At 39.8% G+C, this 18,571-nt stretch overlaps 1 protein-coding gene across 1 annotated transcript in view; it reads right to left on the bottom strand.

Moving 5' to 3' along the window:
* The window catches only part of ZNF624 (zinc finger protein 624), a 36,287-nt gene extending 19,548 nt beyond the window's left edge, over positions 1–16,739 (bottom strand). Inside the window, exons 1-3 of the mRNA XM_043583190.1 lie at positions 16,559–16,739; positions 5,928–6,016; positions 3,856–3,921 (exon numbers count right to left, since the gene is read on the bottom strand). Of these exons, the coding sequence (XP_043439125.1) occupies positions 3,856–3,921; positions 5,928–6,014 (153 nt within the window). The 5' untranslated portion in view covers positions 6,015–6,016; positions 16,559–16,739. The remainder of the gene's footprint in view (positions 1–3,855; positions 3,922–5,927; positions 6,017–16,558) is intronic.
* Between the last annotated feature and the right edge of the window lie 1,832 nt (positions 16,740–18,571).

Raw genomic sequence — 18,571 nt, 5'->3', positions numbered from 1 at the left:
TGATCAACAGATTCAATACACGTGCTATGAAAATTCTTTTTTTTTTAATTAAAAAAATTTTTTTTAATGCTTATTTATTTTTGAGACACAGAGAGCAAGTGGGGAGGGGCAGAGAGAGAGGGAGACACAGAATCTGAAGGAGGTTCCAGGCTCTGAGCTGTCAGCACAGAGCCTGATGCGGGGCTCGAACCCACGGACCATCAGTTCATGACCTAAGCTCAGGTCGGACGCCCCACCAATGAAGCCACCCAGGCGCCCCTGAAAATTCTATTTGCACCTTTTGCAGATATGGAAATGTTAAACATTATCACTGAAAAACTGGTTTTACTAGAATTAAAGTTAAATAAAACTAAGTTAAATAAAACTAAGTTCAGTACCTATCAACAGGATGTAGAATTTAAGAAAGAGCCACACAGAATTAATTACTCTTCTGTCAGGGATTTCCTGTCAGAAGAACAAAAATAAACCATATGAATTATTCACCAGGTCAAAAATAATGGCACTTTCCTACAGTTCATGACTCAAAGTCTGAAACTATTAATATTTTTACCTTAAAAATTTTAAGTCTAAACTATCATATGTTAAAGGACAATTTTAAGGATGATTGGCCCAGTACTAAATTAAAAAAAAAACAAAACCTATACAAAAATTATGTGAACGACTGAGTGTCAGAATGTATTTTCTCCTAAAAGCAAAAAGAAAAGCCCAGTTTTACACAAAACATTCTTAGAATAAAACCAACTTTCAAAGTATAATTAAAAAAAACTTCAAAACGTAATTCTAAAAAAAAGGAGCTGAACTTCTACATAATTAAAAAAAAAACACCAAAATTATCTATAAGAGAGGAGGCAAGAATGGGAAAAAGACTGTCTCTTCAAAAAAAAATGGTGTTGGGAAAACTGGACAGCTACATATAAAAGAATGAAACTGGACCACTTTCTTATACCATACACAAAAATACAGAAAAACTGAATTAAAGACCTAAATGTAAGACCTGAAACCATAAAACATAGGGCTTAGCAACAGTTTTCTGGATCTGTCTTCTGAGGCAAGAGAAACCAAAGCAAAAATAAACAACTGGGATTACAGGAAACTAAAAGTGCTTGCATAGCCAAAGAAACCATCAACACAAAAAGGCAACCTGCTGAGGGGCCCTGGCTGGTTCAGTCAGTGGAGCTTGTAACTCTTGACTTCAGATCGTGAGTTCAAGCCCCAGACTGGGCATAGAGTTTACCTGAAAAAATTAAAAAAAGAAAAAAGGCAACCAAATGAATGGGAGAAGGTATCTGCAAATGATTTATCTGATAAGGGGTTAATATCCAAAATGTAAAAAGAATTCACACAACTCAATAACAAAAAAACAAATAATCTAATTAAAAAGGGCAGGTGACCTGAATGAACATTTTCCCAAAGAGAACATGTGAATGGTCAACAAAAAAAATGCAAATCAAAATCACAATGAGATACAGCTGTCAAAGTGGCTTTAAAATAAAAAAGACAATGGGGCGCCTGGGTGGCTCAGTCGGTTGAGCGTCCGACTTCGGCTCAGGTCACGATCTCACGGTCCGTGAGTTCGAGCCCCGCGTCGGGCTCTGGGTGATGGCTCAGAGCCTGGAGCCTGTTTCAGATTCTGTGTCTCCCTCTCTCTCTGACCCTCCCCCGTTCATGCTCTGTCTCTCTCTGTCCCAAAAATAAATAAACGTTGAAAAAATAAAATAAAATAAAATAAAAAAGACAATGGGGCGCCTGGGTGGTTCAGTCGGTTGAGCGGCTGACTTCGGCTCAGGTCACGATCTCACGGTCCGTGAGTTCGAGCCCCGCCTTGGGCTCTGGGCTGATGGCTCAGAGCCTGGAGCCTGCTTCCGATTCTGTGTCTCCCTCTCTCTCTGCCCCTCCTCCGTTCATGCTCTGTCTCTCTCTGTCTCAAAAATAAATAAATGTTAAAAAAAATTTTTTAAATAAAAAAGACAAGAAATAATAAGAATTGGCAAGGGTGTGGAGAAAAGGAGTCACTTGCGTATACTGTTGGTGGGAATGCAAGCTAGTGTAGCTGCTATGGAAAACAGTGTGGAGGTTCCTCAAAAAATTCAAACTAGAATTACTATATGATCCAGTAATTCCACCACTGGGTTGTTGCCCAAAGAAAATAAAAACACTCATTCAAAAAGATAAACGCACCCCTATAATTATTGTAGCATTATTTACAATAGCTAAGATATAGAAGCAACACAAGTGTCTACTGATAGATAAATGGATAAAGAAGATGTGGTATGTACACACGTACACACACACACACACACACACACACACACTGAACTACTACTCAGCCATAAGAAAGAAAAAACAAAAACGAAACCTTGTTATTCCTGACAACATTGATGGACCTAGAGGTTATTATGCTAAGTGAAATAAATCAAAGATAAATATATGATTTCACTTATAAGTGGAATCTAAAAAAGAAAACAAAAGAACAAAAAACAGAAACAGACTCCTAAATACAGAGAACAAAATGGTGGTTGTTGGGGGCGGTGTGAGAGGATGGGTGAAATAGGTGAAGGGGATTAAGAGGTACAAACTTCCAGTTATAAAATAAACGACAGAGATGAAAAGTATAGCACAGAGAGTATAGCTGATAACACTGTAATAACTTTGTATGGTAACAGACAGTAACTACGCTTATTGCCATGAGCACGGTGTGATGTACAGAGTTATCCAATCACTATGCTGTACAACTGAAACTAATAGAATACTGTATGTCAACCATACTTCAAAAAAAATTTTTTTTTAAACTTAACCCCTGTAATTCTAAAAGTATTGTCAACACATGCCAAAGATTTACTTAAGTCATTAATGAGAGATCAGCTGCCTGACAAACCTGGTTCAAAGGAGACACAAAAACAGCTGTCTACTGACTGCAGAAAAAAGAATGCTGGAATAAGACTGCAAAATTAGTTAGAAACCTGGTGAATGTCCTACAAGGACAATAAAACCATAAATTTGGGGGTTATTTTTTCTCCTAGGTAAAATAATTTGCAAATTTTCAATGTTCTGGATATTAACCAACAGTAACTAGTACATCAAACAACGTAACTCTCCGGGCTATGTCAGGTGACCCTTACACAGGCTGGTTAGACAATGGTTTAATGGGACACTGAAAGGGCATACATTTACCTTTTGCCTTATTTCTAAGTTTTAGATAACTTTTCTTAACATATTTCATACATTTCTGACTTTGGTATTTCCTGGAAAAATCAGCTGAATTCTATACTCATGAATAAGAAAGTCAGGGGGCGCCTGGGTGGCTCAGTCGGTTAAGCGGCCGACTTCGGCTCAGGTCATGATCTCACGGTCCGTGAGTTCGAGCCCCGCGTCAGGCTCTGTGCTGAGAGCTCAGAGCCTGGAGCCTGTTTCAGATTCTGTGTCTCCCTCTCTCTCACCCTCCCCCGTTCATGCTCTGTCTCTGTCTCAAAAATAAATAAACGTTAAAAAAAAAAAAGTCAGCTTAACAATATAATGAAATAAAAAACCTAAACCAATTTAAACACACCTTAAATATCTCCACTGATGTTCATGTATTCTTGATATTTTTATGGTGTTGAGTCTCACGATGCAAAGCAAGAATCAGAGCATGTGATATAGGATACTTTATCATCAGTAGCTACAATGTGACCTGCCACACTAGGGCTGCCACCAAGGGAAATGAAATCCGTCAAACTGATGCGGCCAGCCCTGGGGTTACTACACCTATCAAGCAAGATGATATTCACTGCAAACTTGCAAGGCACTAGGAACATTAAGAACCAGGCACAGTAAAAGAGGCACTTTATTCCCGTCATGTAACATGTTAGGCATTACCTTTTCCAATTCTGGTTCTTCAGCCTGAAGGTGAAGGTCTTCATCTGGCTTGGAAACTTCAGGATTCTGAAGGGATACAGGATACGATCACTCAGTGATAGGCTGCTGATGACTCAGCAGAGCCTCAAGTACCAACGGTCCACTGTGGATGTGGCATACATGGGATGATCCCTTTTATTGTTTGATTTAGGGCTGAAATTAACAGGGTGGCCCCTTTTATTGGTTAATTTAGTGCTGAAATTACCGTCCCACAGTAACATCCAATCATCTTCTTCAACTTTGTTTGAGACAATGACAAACACAAGACTCAGAAAGATACAACCGCATAGTTTTTAAAGGAGGCTTCCAACAAAGAACCTATTGTAACAAAAAAATAGATTTATGGTAAGAGGCCTTCAGATCCTACATAATTTTCCCTTTTCATATAGAGTTGAAATGTATTTCTCAGAAAGTATCTATCTTAAGAATAGTATTCAAAACCTACTAACACTATGTACTTTGTACAGTTGAAAATCATTTCAGTGTTGTGGGGGGTCAGGGGGAACGTCTTGTAGTTACTCAGGTAGCATTTCAGGGACTTCTCACTACATTATTTTCTTAACCTTATAAGCTGTATCCCTATGAGGGCCTGATTTTATAAATGAGATGGTATTTTACTGCCTCTTTCGATTAGAACTTATGATTTTAGGTTTTGTGTGTGCCATTTAAAAAAACTATGGGTAATAAAACTACTGAAAGTCCATTGAGAAAAACTGTTATCTTATTTCTCCCCTTCCAAGTTCTTATCTAAAAAATAAAAACATTCAGCTTCCAGAAAATTAATGATGTGAACATCAACCTCTGGTAATTAGGGATGGGTCTGACCATGTCAATACTAGACAAATATTTCAGATATGCTGATCAAATGTAACATTTTGGTTTTTATTTACCTTTTCAAGGGTATGTTTTAAGGGCTATTTACACGTTATACATCCTGGCTATAAAGAGTGAAAGGTCACTACTATAGGTTACCGCAGATCACGACTAGACAAATTGTATTTGTTGGTATTACCTTTCTTCGGAATCTATTTCAAAAAGTCACTGCTAAGACACGGCTTGTACCTCACTGACACCCACCTCAAACACACACACATACATATATATATACTTAAATGTCTTCAGGGAAACATTAAAAGATTCAGCTTCAATATCTAATTTCCAGTACTATCTTCCATGCTTTCCAGCTGGAATCACTAGCTCACCCCATTGTTCTCTTGCCCTTAAACTCCCTTCTCAACTGAAGTACCCTTATAAATACTTTACGACAACTTAAATCCCACTTGTGAGTACTACCTAAGTCTAACTGTCCTCATGAGCTTTCTGTGACCAGTTTTGCCCATACTAATGCCCATTTCTTTTCTTACATAGCACTCATCATGTTTATCATACAGCTAAGCATCATTAGCAAAATTCCTAGCAACAGATGCAGGAACTATCATTCACCTAAAAAAATTATGTAACTATTTCTTTTGTAGGCCTTACCTCAATGAGACTGTAAGCACCCTACAGCCAAGCTCTGTGTCTTAAACATCTTCTTTCTCTCCATGTCATCTATTAAGCTTGGTCACTTCTTAATGGGTAGAAAAGAGGAGATCACTGAGAGTGGGCACAAGGGGAACAGTCCCTCTTAATTAAGAGGGTGTGGGTGTGTCTGTGTGTACATACTTTCCCCAAAATTTCCTAAGCAATATTTCCAATTTAAAATATTCGATTCTTTTACCCCACAAATAACTGAAATTTCCTGGGAACAATACAAATTTAACATCAAAAGTAAATTTCCTAGACTGTTTATAAAAAAATAGCAAAAGTATTTTTTGAAAGATCATGTGTCTTGATATTTGGTTCCATATGTAGAGTGAAACTTCTTACAGATTACAAGCTTCACTATGATAAACCCGATTTTCATGGGGGAAACCATCTGATTCAGTTACCGGAAGGGGTCTGGGTGAGATACAGAAGTCACAGAATTCAGGAAAAATAGACATGCTCTTAAACCAAGATGCAGGTCAGGACTAGAGGAAACCCCAACTTACCAGAGGTCCAACAGAAAAAACCACAGCAGCCATAATCTCTTCCTCTGTGTTCCCCTCTCTGCCGAGAGTGGGGTCCTGCAAAGACATGGCTGAGAAAGAGAAATAAGCAATGAAAATCAATCCTGCCTTGGAAATCTCAGAATTACCTCATTGGAATCCTGACATTACAAGGAAGCATGACTAAAGGACACAAGATTAACCCCCAAGATCAGTGAGAAAAAAAAAAGGTCCTTGCTCCTGGATATTGTGACATTTTAATACCATTAAATGTAGTCACACCTAGTAGGTCAGACATTGTACAAGGATCTTTTAAAATACAAGTGGGATTCATTTCTGGCTGCAGGGCTGGTTCAATATTCGCAAATCAATCAATGTGATACAGCACATTAACAGAAGAAAGGATAAAAACTATATGATCCTGTCAATAGATGCAGGAAAAGCATTTGACAAAATACAGCATCCTTTCTTAATAAAAACCCTCAAGAAAGTCAGGAAAGAAGGAAGATACCTTAACATCGTAAAAGCCATATATGAAAGACCCACAGTTAATATCATCCTTAATGGGGAAAAACTAAGAGCTTTCCCCCTGAGATCACGAACACGAGAGGAATGTCCGCTTTCGCCACTTTTGTTTAACATAGTGTTGGAAGTCCCAGCCTCAGCAATCAGACAACAAAATGAAATAAAAGGCATCCAGATTGGCAAAGGAGTTAAACTTTCACTTTTTGCAGATGACATGATATTCTTCATGCAAAACCCGAACGACTCCACCCCAAAACTGCTAGAACTAATACATGAATTCAGCAAAGTCACAAGATACAAAATCGATGTACAGAAATCAAGTTGCATTTCTATTTGCCAATAATGAAGCAACAGAAAGAGATATCAAGGAACTGATCTCATTTACAATTGCACCAAGAACCATAAAATACTTAGGAATAAACCTAACCAAAGAGGTAAAAGATCTGTACACTGAAAACTATAGAAAGCTTATGCAAGAAACTGAAGACACAAAGAAATGGGAAAACATTCCATGGTCATGGATTAGAAGAACAAATATCGTTAAAATGTTGACACTACCCAAAGCAATCTACACATTCAATGCAATCCCAATCAAAATAGCACCAACATTCTTCTCAGAGCTAGAACAAACAATCCTAAAATATGTACGAAACCACAGAAGACCCCAAATAGCCAAAGTAATGTTGAAAAAGAAAACTAAAGCTGGAGGCATCACAATCTTGGCTGGACCTTAGCCTGTACTACAAAGGTGAAATCATCAAGACAGTATGGTATTTGGCACAAAAACAGACACATGGAAAAGAACAGACCAATGGAATAGAACAGAGAACCCAGAATTGGACCCACAAATGTATGGCCAACTAATCTTCGACAAAGCATGAAAGAGTATCCAATAGAAAAAAAGTGTCTCTTTAGCAAATGGTGCTGGGAGAACTGGACAGCAACATGCAGAAGAATGAAACTGGACCACTTTCTTGCAATTCAAAATGGATGAAAGACCTAAATGCGAGACAAGAAACCATCAAAATCCTAGAAAACAGGCAACAATCTCTTTGCCCTCAGCCACAGCAACTTCTTACTTGACACATCTCCAAAGGTAAGGGAAATAAAAGCAAAATTGAACTACTGGGACCTCATCAAGATAAAAAGCTTCTGCAGAGCAAAGGAAACAATCAACAAGATTAAAGGCAACCAATAGAATGGGAGAAGATATCTGTAAATGACATATCAGATAAAGGGTTAGTATCCAAAATCTATGAAGACTTACCAAACTCAACACCCGAAAAACAAATAATCCAGTGAAGAAATGGGCAAAAGACATGAACAGACACTTCTAAAAAAGAAGACATCCAAATGGCCAACTGACACGTGAAAAAATGCTCAACATCACTTGTCATCAGGGAAATGCAAATCAAAATCACATTGAGATACCACCTCACACTAATGAGAGTGGCTAAAATTAAAACCTTAGGAAACAACAGACATTGATGAGCATGTGGAGATAGGGGAACCCTCTTGCATTATTGGTGGGAATGCAAACTTGTGCAGCCATTCTGGGAAACAGCATGCAGGTTCCTCAAAAAATTAAAAATAGAATTACCCTACAACCCAGCAATGCACTACTAGGAATTTATCTAAAGGATACAGCAGTGATGATTCATAGGGCCACATGCATCTCAGTGTTTATAGCAGCACTATCAACAATAACCAAATTATGGAAAGAGACCACATGTCCATCAACTGATGAATGGATGAAGATGTGGTGTATATATATATATACACACATACATACAATAGAATACTACTTGGCAACAAAAAATGAAATCTTGCCATTTGAAACAATGTGTGAAACTGGAGGGTATTATGCTAAATGAAGTAAGTCAGAGAAAGACAGATATCATATGTTTTCACTCATAGGAGGAGGTTGAGAAACTTAACAGAAGATCATGGGAGAAGGGAAGAAAAAAATAGCTACAAACAGAGAGGGACGTAAACCATAAGAGACTCTTAAATACAGAGGACAACCTGAGGGTTGATGGGGGTTGGGGACCCAGGGGGTGGGGAAAATGGGTGATTGAGGAGGGCATTTTTTGGGATGAGCACTGGGTATTGTAGGTAAATGATGAATCATGGAAATCTACTCCCAAAGCCAAGAGCATGCTGTATACACTGTATGTTAGCTAACTTGACAATAAAAAAAATAATAATAATAAAATATCTTTTCTTTTAAAAAAAATATTTATTTACTTTTTATTGAGTAAACTCTACCCCCAAGATTGGGCTTGAACTCATGACCCCGAGATCAAGAGTTGCATGCTGTACTGAGCCAGCCAGGTTCCCCTAAAAATACCTTTTTATTCGAACTTCACATCAACCCAATGGTAATTATATTCCCATTCCACTGTGAAGAAAATGAGGCTTAGAAAAACTACACTATTTACCTGAGGCCATATATGACCTCAAATCAGTCTAATTCCAATGCTCACACCTTTTCCACTAAATCAATTTGCTGTGTGATGTGAAAAAAAAATAATTCAATCTTCCTTTGCCACAATCATCGACTCATCTAAAAATGAACCACTTTGGGGCACCTGGCTGGATCAATCAGCCTAAGTGTCCAACACTTGATTTCAGCTCAGGTCATAATCTTGTGGCTCATGAGTTTGAGCCCTGTATCAAGCTCTGCACTGATGGCACAGAGCCTGCTTGGGACTCTCTTTCTTCCTCTCTCTCTGCCCCTCAGCCGTTTGCTCTCTTTGTCTCTCCTGAAATGAATAGATAACACTTAAAATTTTTTTTAAAAAGAATATGCATCCAAGAGGTTTGTATTCACAAGCGTAGTCTGAAGAACAGCAGCATGAACATTACTGGGGAGGTTGTGAAAGATACAAAATCTGAGGTTCAACTACAGAACCTACTGAATCAGAATGAGCTTTTTCATAAGATCCCTAGTTGATTCATATGCACACATGAAAGCTGAAGGCAATATGGATCTAAAAAAGATCATGCCAACAAATTAGACAAGCTAGAAGAAACAAGTAATTTCCTAAAACATGTGATCTACTAAGACAGAATCGTGAAGACTGAGAAAATCTGACGGCCGATTACTAGTAAGGAGATGGAATCAATAATAAAAAATCTCCCCCCAAAAAACAAAGTCCAGGACTAGGTAGGTTCACTGCTGAATTCTATCAAACATTTAAGAAGAATTAATACCAACTGTTCTCAAACTCTTTGAAAAAACAGAGGAAAGAATACTTCCAAACTGATTTTACAAGGCTAGCATTACCTGGATTCCAAATCCAGGCAAGGACACAAGAAAAGAAAATTAGAGGTCAATAACCCTGTTGAACACAGATGCAAAATTCCTCAACAAAATAGTAGCAAACTCAATTCAACAATATAGCAAAAGGATCATACACAATGACCAACTGGGATTTATTCCAGTGATGCAAGGATGGTTCAATATCTGCAAGGCAATCAATGTGATACACCACATTAACAAAATGAAGAATAAAAATCGTATGATCATCTCAACAGACGCAGAAAAAGCATTTGGCAAAATTCAACATCTGTTATGATAAAAACTGTAAACAAAGGGGGTATAGAGAGGACATAATGCAACATAATAAAGGCAATATATGACAAGCCCACAGCTAACACACTTAATGGTGAAATGATAAAACTTTTTCTAAGATCAGGAACAGAGTAAGACAAGGATGTCCATTGTCATCATTTATACTCAGCATGACATTGGAAGTCTTGGCTAGAAAATTAGGCAAGAAAAAGATATAAAAAGTATCCAAATTGGAAAAGAACTGTCACTATTTGCAGATGGCATAATATTATATATAGAAAGTCCTAAAGACTCTCCCAAAAAACTGTTGAATAAACAAATCCAGTAAATTTTCAGGACACAAAATCAACTTATAAAAATCAGCTGTGTTTCTACACACTAACAATGAACTGTAAGAAAGAGAAATTAATAATCCCATTTATAATTTTATCAAAAAAGAATAAAATACCTAGGAATAAATTTAACCAAGGAGGTGAAAGATCTATACATAAGATTTAACCATAAGACACTAAATGGAAAAATACTCTGTGCTCGTGCATTGGAAGAACCAATATTGTTAAAATGTTCATACTACCCAAAGCAATTTACAGATTTAATGCAATCCCTATAAAAATACCAACATTTTTCACAAAACTAGAAATAATACCTAAAATTTCCTTAAATGTTTCTCAAAAATAGTACTGCATTTTCCCAACACACACACACACACACACACACACACACACACTCACTCACTCACTCACAATAGTACTACATTTCCCAGCAATTTCACTTCTGGGCACTTACATACAGGAAACAAAAACACTAATTCAAAAAGATATCCACACCCATGGGTTCACTGTAGCATTAATTACAAAAGCCAAGGAATGGAAGTGTTTGTTGACAGATGAATGGATAATGTGAGACACAGACACAGGACTATTATTCATCCATAAAAAAAGAAGGAAATCTTGCCATTTGTGAAAACATGGATGCACCAAGAGAGCATTATGCTAGGTGAAACAAGTCAGACAGATGTAAACAAGTATGACCTCACTCTTATGTGGAATATAACAAAACAAAACCAAACCAAACCTAAACTTGAACTCATAGGTTCAGAAAACAGATTGGTGGTTGCCAGAGGCAGGGATCAACAGTGGCAAGAAGGTGGTCAAAAGCTATAAACTTCCACTTATAAAATAAGTAAGTCCTGGAGATGTAATATATATAATGGTGACTAAAGTTCATAATAATACTGTATTGTATATCTTAAGTTGATAAGAGAGTAAATCTTAAAAGTTCTCATCACAAGAAAAGAATTTGTAACTAGGTGTGGTGATGGACGTTAACTAGATTTATGGTGATCACTTTGCAATATATACACATATTGAACCACGCTGTATGGCATGTTGTATGCCTGAAACTAATATAATATGTCAATTATATCTCAATTAAAAAATGAAGTAATAAGTATATTTGTGGATTAAAAAAAGAACAAAAGAAAGCTCTCACTACAAATACACACACACACTAAAACAGATCATTATGTCAGGATACATTCCAAAATATTCAAGCCACAATTCACAACAACAACAAAAAGAAAATGAAGACACCTAAATTTGGGACTGGCAGTGCAATTTAAACACACTGGTATGACAACATATAATAGCATTCATCAAAGTTGGTGGAAAGAAGAAGAATAGCACACATACAGAATATAATAAAAAGAAAAAGAAACAATGAATATGGTTAACAGAGAAAGGCCACAGGTTTATGATGAGACAGAAAGGTACAAATAATAAAAAGTAAGAGAATACTTATCTACAAATATGACTTAGCTGACCGGTAGCGAATCAAAAAAACAAACATATGCAACCTGATGGCTAGATATATGACCATCCACTAAGCCAGTAGAGACACCTAGGTACCGTTTCCCTTCCCAGCCCCCTTCTTAAATGAGGATGTGACCTTGCTAATGCTGAGTCTGGTTCAAGAACCAGGTGTGCCTGATAAATGAGATTTCCTTACACCCAATGGTACAGATTGTTAATATAAATTCATCCAACATGGTAATAGCAGTTTCATGTATAAAAAAGGCCAGTGACATACCAAGTTCTGAAACCCTACTTTGTGCAAAATGTGTTACCAGCAGTTGCATGGACCCTCAGTTAGGGACTCTGTTATGATTAATAAGCATGCTCAGTGTCCTCCTGTCCTGAATGAACACCTTACTGCACATAAGATTGAGGAGCTTTGGCTTAATAAACAGCAGAACGTTATTAACCTAATCTTAAAGTTTGTGCCAATCAGCTCATCCGAAATGATACTTGCAATAATTAACCAGTATCTTCTGAAAAACAAGAACTGTATAAAGCATGGCTGTTATAAATTCTAGAGATGAAATTAAAATAAATATGGAGTATACTGGAACATATTCAAAAGTTATTTTCAAGTATTCAAGGAGCATTTGCTAATATTAATCATATACTGCACAGACTACTGACAATAAAGAAAATCTCAATCAAAAACAAGAAACTGAATACATGACATTCTCTAACCATGATGTGGTAGAATTACAAACATAAGTCTGAAGGGAGGAAGGGAAAAACTCAATCACCAGGGAATGAAAATAAAATAAACCCTCCTGAATACCTATTAAGTCTAAGACAGAACTTTAATTGCCAGTGAATTAGAAAGTGAGAGAATAATAGATTAAAAACTCATTGATTCCTGCCAAAACTTTAAAAAGATAAAATTTATATCCCTAAAGACATTCAACTAACATTAAAAAATGTTTTTAATGTTTATTTATATTTTGACAGGGAGAGAGAGACAGAGACAGAGACAGCACGAGCAGGGGAGGGGCAGAGAGATGGAGACAGAATCTGAAGGAGGCTCCAGGCTCCACACTGTCAGCACAGAGCCCAACGTGGGGCTCGAACTCAAGAACCTTGAGATCATGACCTGAGCTGAAGTTGGATGCTTAACTGACTGAGTGACCCAGGTGCCCCACAACTAACATGTTTTTAAAGAATAAAAATATTAAACATCCAACTAAATAAGAAAAATAATTTACAAGCAAACCATAAGGAAGAAATAATAAGGAAACTAATAAATTAGAAAACAAAACAGCTGAGAACGGAAGGAGGTGATTCTCTAATGAACATATAAGCCACTGGCTAAAGAAGAAAAAATACCAATAAACCAAAAATAGAAACAACAAAGGGGCTATAACATATAAATCATCTTAAAATTGTAGGTCAATAAAAATAAAATTTTCCAAAGAACAAGTTTTGTTAAAAAATATTCTAAGACTGACTCAAGCAGCAGAAAACTTAGGCAGGCCAATGCAGTAGCGACTGCTAATTGCCTTTCAACATCCAGTCTCCCCTTCTCCTTGACAAAGGTTTGAAATCTCAGCTGGCCACAAGGCCACCCAACTACAGACATTTCCCAGCCACCTTGCAGGCAGATGTGCCCAGGTCAGTAAATTATAACAAACGGGATGTGAATAAAAGGGTTGATATCACATCTTTTTTTTTTTTTTTAAAGGAGTTTTAGTTTATCTTTTTAAAGTTTACTTATTTATCTTGAGAGAGAGAGAGCATACCTGTGTCAGCAGCAGAGGGGCAGAGGGAGAAGGAGAGCGAGAATCCCAAGCAGGCTCTGCACTACCAGCATGGAGCCCCAGCAAGGAGCCCAACATGGACCCCAACGCGGAACACAATGAAGGGCTTGAACACCCGAACTGTGAGATCATGACTTGAGCCGAAATCAAGAGTCTGACGCTTAACGAAATGAGCCACCCAAGTGCCCCCAGGTGACATCACATCTTTACCAGGGAGCTGTCTGTCCTCCAGTTCTTTGTTCCCTACCCCTCCACCCCCTGCAAAAGGCTTGCAATGCAACAGTATGAAAGTGAGCCAGCTTCTACCATAGGAAAGACAACAGCCCCTAGGAGGTGCTGAAGCAAAAAGAGGAATGGAACCTGGGTTTCTAGATGACCTAATGCCATAGAGCTGCCTACCCCTACCCACCCTTATCACTGCCAGTCACCTGAAAACTCAGACTTTTATGAGAAAGAAATAGTCTTTCTTGGGGTGCCTGGGTGGCTCAGTCAGTTGAACATCTTACTCCTGATGTAACAAAAAAAAATCTGTTTTAACATTTATTATTAAGAGACAGAGAGACACAGAGCGTGAGCAGGGGAGGGGTAGAGAGAGGAGGAGACATAGAATCCGAAGCAGGCTCCAGGCTATGAGCTGTCAGCACAGAGCCCGACGTGGGGTTGAAACTCACAAACTGTGAGATCATGACCTGAGCCGACGTCGATCACCTGACCAACTGAGCCACCCAGGCGCCCCTGACTCTTGATTTTTATAGTTAAGTCTCAGAGTTAATAAAAGTGCTTTTCCCATACTTCAGTGTTTCTCTACCTTATTTTAGGTCATGGGTTCCTTTGCAAATCTAATGAAAATGATTTTTTCCCCAGAAAACTCCTACATATAGTTAGAAAACTCCCACATCTTAAATCTGAGGATGCAAAAAGCTCATTAAAAAGGAAATTCTGGGGGCACCTGGGTGGCTCAGTTGGTTGAGCATCTGACTCTTGATTTCAGTTCAGGTCATGATCTCAAGATTCGCAGGACTGAGCCCCGAATAAGGCTCTGTGCTCCCAGTGCCTGGGATTCCTGCTCTCCCTCTCTGCCCCTCCCCTGCTCATGCTCTCTCTCAAAGTAAGAAAAGAAAAACAAGGAAATTCTGGGACGCCTGGCTGGTTCAGTCGGTAGAGTGTGTGACTCTTGATCACAGGGTCGAGAGTTCAAGCCCCACCTTGGGTGTAGAGATCACTGAAAAAAAATCTTAAAAAAAAAAAAAAAAAGGAAATTCCTCAGCTCCATCCAAGATCTGATCACCATCTCTAGGTATGAGACACAGAAATCTACATTGTCAACAAGCACCTCAAACATTTACCTTGATAAATATTGTTCTAAAGCAAACTAATTCCTCAACCCCAAATTAAATACTCTTCTTTTTAAAAATTTTTTTCAACGTTTGTTTATTTATTTAGAGAGACAGAGCATGAGTGGGGAGGGGCAGAGCGAGAGAGAGGGAGACACAGAATTCCAAGCAGGCTCCAGGCTTTGAGTTGTCAGCACAGAGCCCGATGCAGGCCTCTGCGGGGCTCAAATTCACGAATAGTGAGCTCATGACCCGAGCCTGAAGTAGGATGCAAAACCGACTGAGCCACCCAGGCATCCCATAAATTTTTAAAGATTAAAGAACTCCTCCTTGGCAATATGCCATATAGATAATGCTAGTCAAATACGTTTAATACCAAACTGGGCAATAAGCATCTGTTTAAATTTTATAATCAGAATAGCCAACGCTATTTAATCGAGATCAGCTTGATCTCTATTGTGTAAAAAAGAACGCATAGAGAAAAAGACAGCAAGTCAACAAACGGAAGTCCACTGTGACCTCGGAGACCTGGGCCTGTGATGTTTACATTCCTACTTTTCTACACTTTCCAAGTAGACAATAAGAAGTATTTACATATACATAGGAGTCTGGTGTAGTAATAAAGTTCCAGAGTGGCTGTCCACCTCCCCCCGGTTCTAACCTTGGTTTAGCTACTGTAGAAATGTGTCCATTGGCAAAATCATTTGAGCACACGTTATTAGCGAATGAGGCTTACCGCACTGTTTCTCCTTTCACCTCTGCCATTATGCAGAAGATATCTAATCCAGGCCGACATTTCTCCATAGTCGTAATCGCCTAGATATTTTTTTCTGGATAGTGTCCCTGTCTGTCTTCCCAAGCACTGCGGAAGTATCAAAGACTTGAAAAACGTCACTTGCTGTGGGTCCTCAGCTAGCTTTGTTATTTTAAAATAACGAAGGGGTCCATGTTCTTGTTGAGAACTTCAGCGCCTCGGACCAATCCAGCACTTCCCAGCCAAAGCAATAATGCCATTGTCAGGTCTGGGAGAGACAGGTGATTTGAAAGTGATTCCGTGAAATGCCATAAAATGAGACGGGGCGGGGGGAGGGGGGGAAGCTGCCTCGGTTACCGAAAGGAGAGGAGTTCATCCACCTGTCAGGCCATCAGGTGTGAAATCGTTCCATCCCTGCGGGTTCAGAAGCCAGGATGGAGACTGTCCTTCCTCCAGCCTCGCCCTTTTTCCCTAAGTGCCCATCCGGGGTCCCCCCGCTTCCTCCATCAAAGGCGCGGGACTGGGAAGAGGCGGAAAGTCAGGTCAGAGGCCAGCAGGCCCTAGTCGAACCCCACTGAGCCTACGGCCGCGCCCCGTGCTCCCCAACCCCAGCGCCGCGCCCGCCGCCGAGGGCACCGCCAGCCCCGGAGCCAAGCCTGGGGGAGACCGCGCCGACAGCCAGGCAGGAGGCCCAGCCCCAGTCGCCTCTCGGGTGGGCGTGTCGGCTCAGGGACAGGGGCTCTGGAGGGAACGGCCCCGCCCCGGACGCCGCCTGGAGCCCAGCGCCGAGGGAGGGGCGGCGGGGAACCGGGGCCCGGCGCCCGGGGCAACGAGTACCTGGCTGCCGAACTGAGGACAACTGAGGGCACTCGCAGAGCAGGGCGGGAACGCTTCCAGCAATGGCGCCGGCTTGGCGGGGCCGGCCGCCAGGCAAGACAATGCGCCTGCGCGGCCGGGGCGCCAGAACTCCAGCGCCCAGAATCCTCAGCGCCAGAGCTTTTTTTTTTTTTTTTTCCCTTTTTCCCCCTCCCCCTTTTCCCTCTTGTCTGCGTTTAAGCGGGAATGGGCTGTGTTTGTCGACAATTTGGGTGACCTAAAAAAAAAAAATCCAATCAAATCGAACAAACTTGTATTGAGAGGCCGCGACTACCTGTCAAGCGCTACCATCAGGTACGAGCGACGCAAAAAAGAATGACGCCAGCTCTTGCCACTGACCATTTCAGTGTGGCTGAAGGACCAGTCATTGATAGAAGATACGGGCCTTTTGAAAATTAGCGAAAACCTCGGATGCCGGTGGAGTTGGTGAGCGCGTGTGCACCCTTGTGCTTCTTTCAAGTTCTTGACTGAAGAAGCGATGATGCCTTCCTTATAATCTCTGGCTCTTTGAACTAGAGCTTCCTTCCTCAGCGCATCCAAATCGTAATAGTAAAATAATAAAAACAAACGTTTAACTAATATTGAGATTGATATTAATCTAAATAGACATTTATTTTTCTAAGTTTTTATATTAAGGCTATTATATCTTAGATTATAATATATATATTATAAGGCGTGTTTTCCTTTGCCTCAATTCCGTGGTGTTAATACTCGGAGGCCATATTTTCTATAGTGAAACAGACTCCATTGGGGCTGTAGAGCAGTTTCCCTCAATGACACCGTTTCCTTCCTAACCTGCCCCTACGCTCTGTGACTTGGATTCTCTGCTGCTTTGTTTGTGTGTGAGGCCCACCAGGGTGAGCCCCTACCTATGGGGATCTGCAGGGAAATATAAATCTCCGTGAAGCAACCCTGTAAAGGGGGGCTCTTGGGATCGCAAAGAGCCAATGGATACCTTTGGAGGAAATATGACATAACGCAGGGACTCTTGAACTGTGAAAGGAAAAAAATATAAGCGGGAGATCAAACTACTAGAGATACTAAATATGATAGCTGAAATGAAAAAAAAAATTGGACGAAGAGCAGATTCGACACTGCAAAAGAGAAGAATCACTCATTCAAAGGCATAAAAATAGAAACTGCCCAGAATGAAACACAGAGAGAAAATAGAGAATGAATGGAGCACCGGAGAGTTATAGTGCAATTAGAATCCTAGAAGGAGGGGCGCCTGGGTGGCTCAGTCGGTTGAGCCTCCGACTTCGGCTCAGGTCATGATCTCCCGGTCTGTGGGTTCGAGCCCCGCATCGGGCTCTGTGCTGACAGCTCAGAGCCTGGAGCCTGTTTCGGATTCTGTGTCTCCCTCTTTCTCTGACCCTCCCCTGTTTATGCTCTCTCTCTGTCTCAAAAATAAATAAACGTTAAAAAAAAAAAAAAAGAATCCTAGAAGGAGAGAGTGAGGGATGACTGAATATGTTTGTTTCCCCCCTTTTTTTAATTTAAATTTTAGTTAGAATAATGACTAGATACTTTCAAAGTTTGATGAAAATTATAACCCCACACATCCAAGAAGCTCAGTGAAATTCAAAGATGTGAAAAAATCACACCAAGGCACATCATAATCAAATTGTTACAAACCACTAATGAAGGAAAATCTTAAAAACAGAGGAGAAAATGTCTGTATTTACTGGGTTCTAAAATAATTACTTTTCACAAGGAAAAAAAAAGAAAAGAAAAGAAAAGGAAGAAAGAAAAAAAGCAAGCAAGCCAGAGGACAGTGGAGCACTTTTAAAGTACTGAAAGAAAGAAGAGGGGTACCTGGGTGGCTCAGTCCGTTAAGCTTCTGACTTTGTGGTTCATGAGTTTGAGCCCTGGGTCAGTCTTGGTGCTGATAGCCTAGAGCCTGGAGCCTGCTTCAGATTCTGTGTGTCTCCCTCTCTCTGCCTCTCCCCAACTCGTTCTCTCTCTCTCTCTCTC

The sequence above is a fragment of the Prionailurus bengalensis genome, chromosome E1 (genome assembly GCF_016509475.1).
Source record: "Prionailurus bengalensis isolate Pbe53 chromosome E1, Fcat_Pben_1.1_paternal_pri, whole genome shotgun sequence".
Taxonomy (NCBI): domain Eukaryota; kingdom Metazoa; phylum Chordata; class Mammalia; order Carnivora; family Felidae; genus Prionailurus; species Prionailurus bengalensis.
The sequence above is the reverse complement of the archived record's forward strand: the minus strand, read 5'-3'. Positions and strand labels throughout refer to the sequence as shown.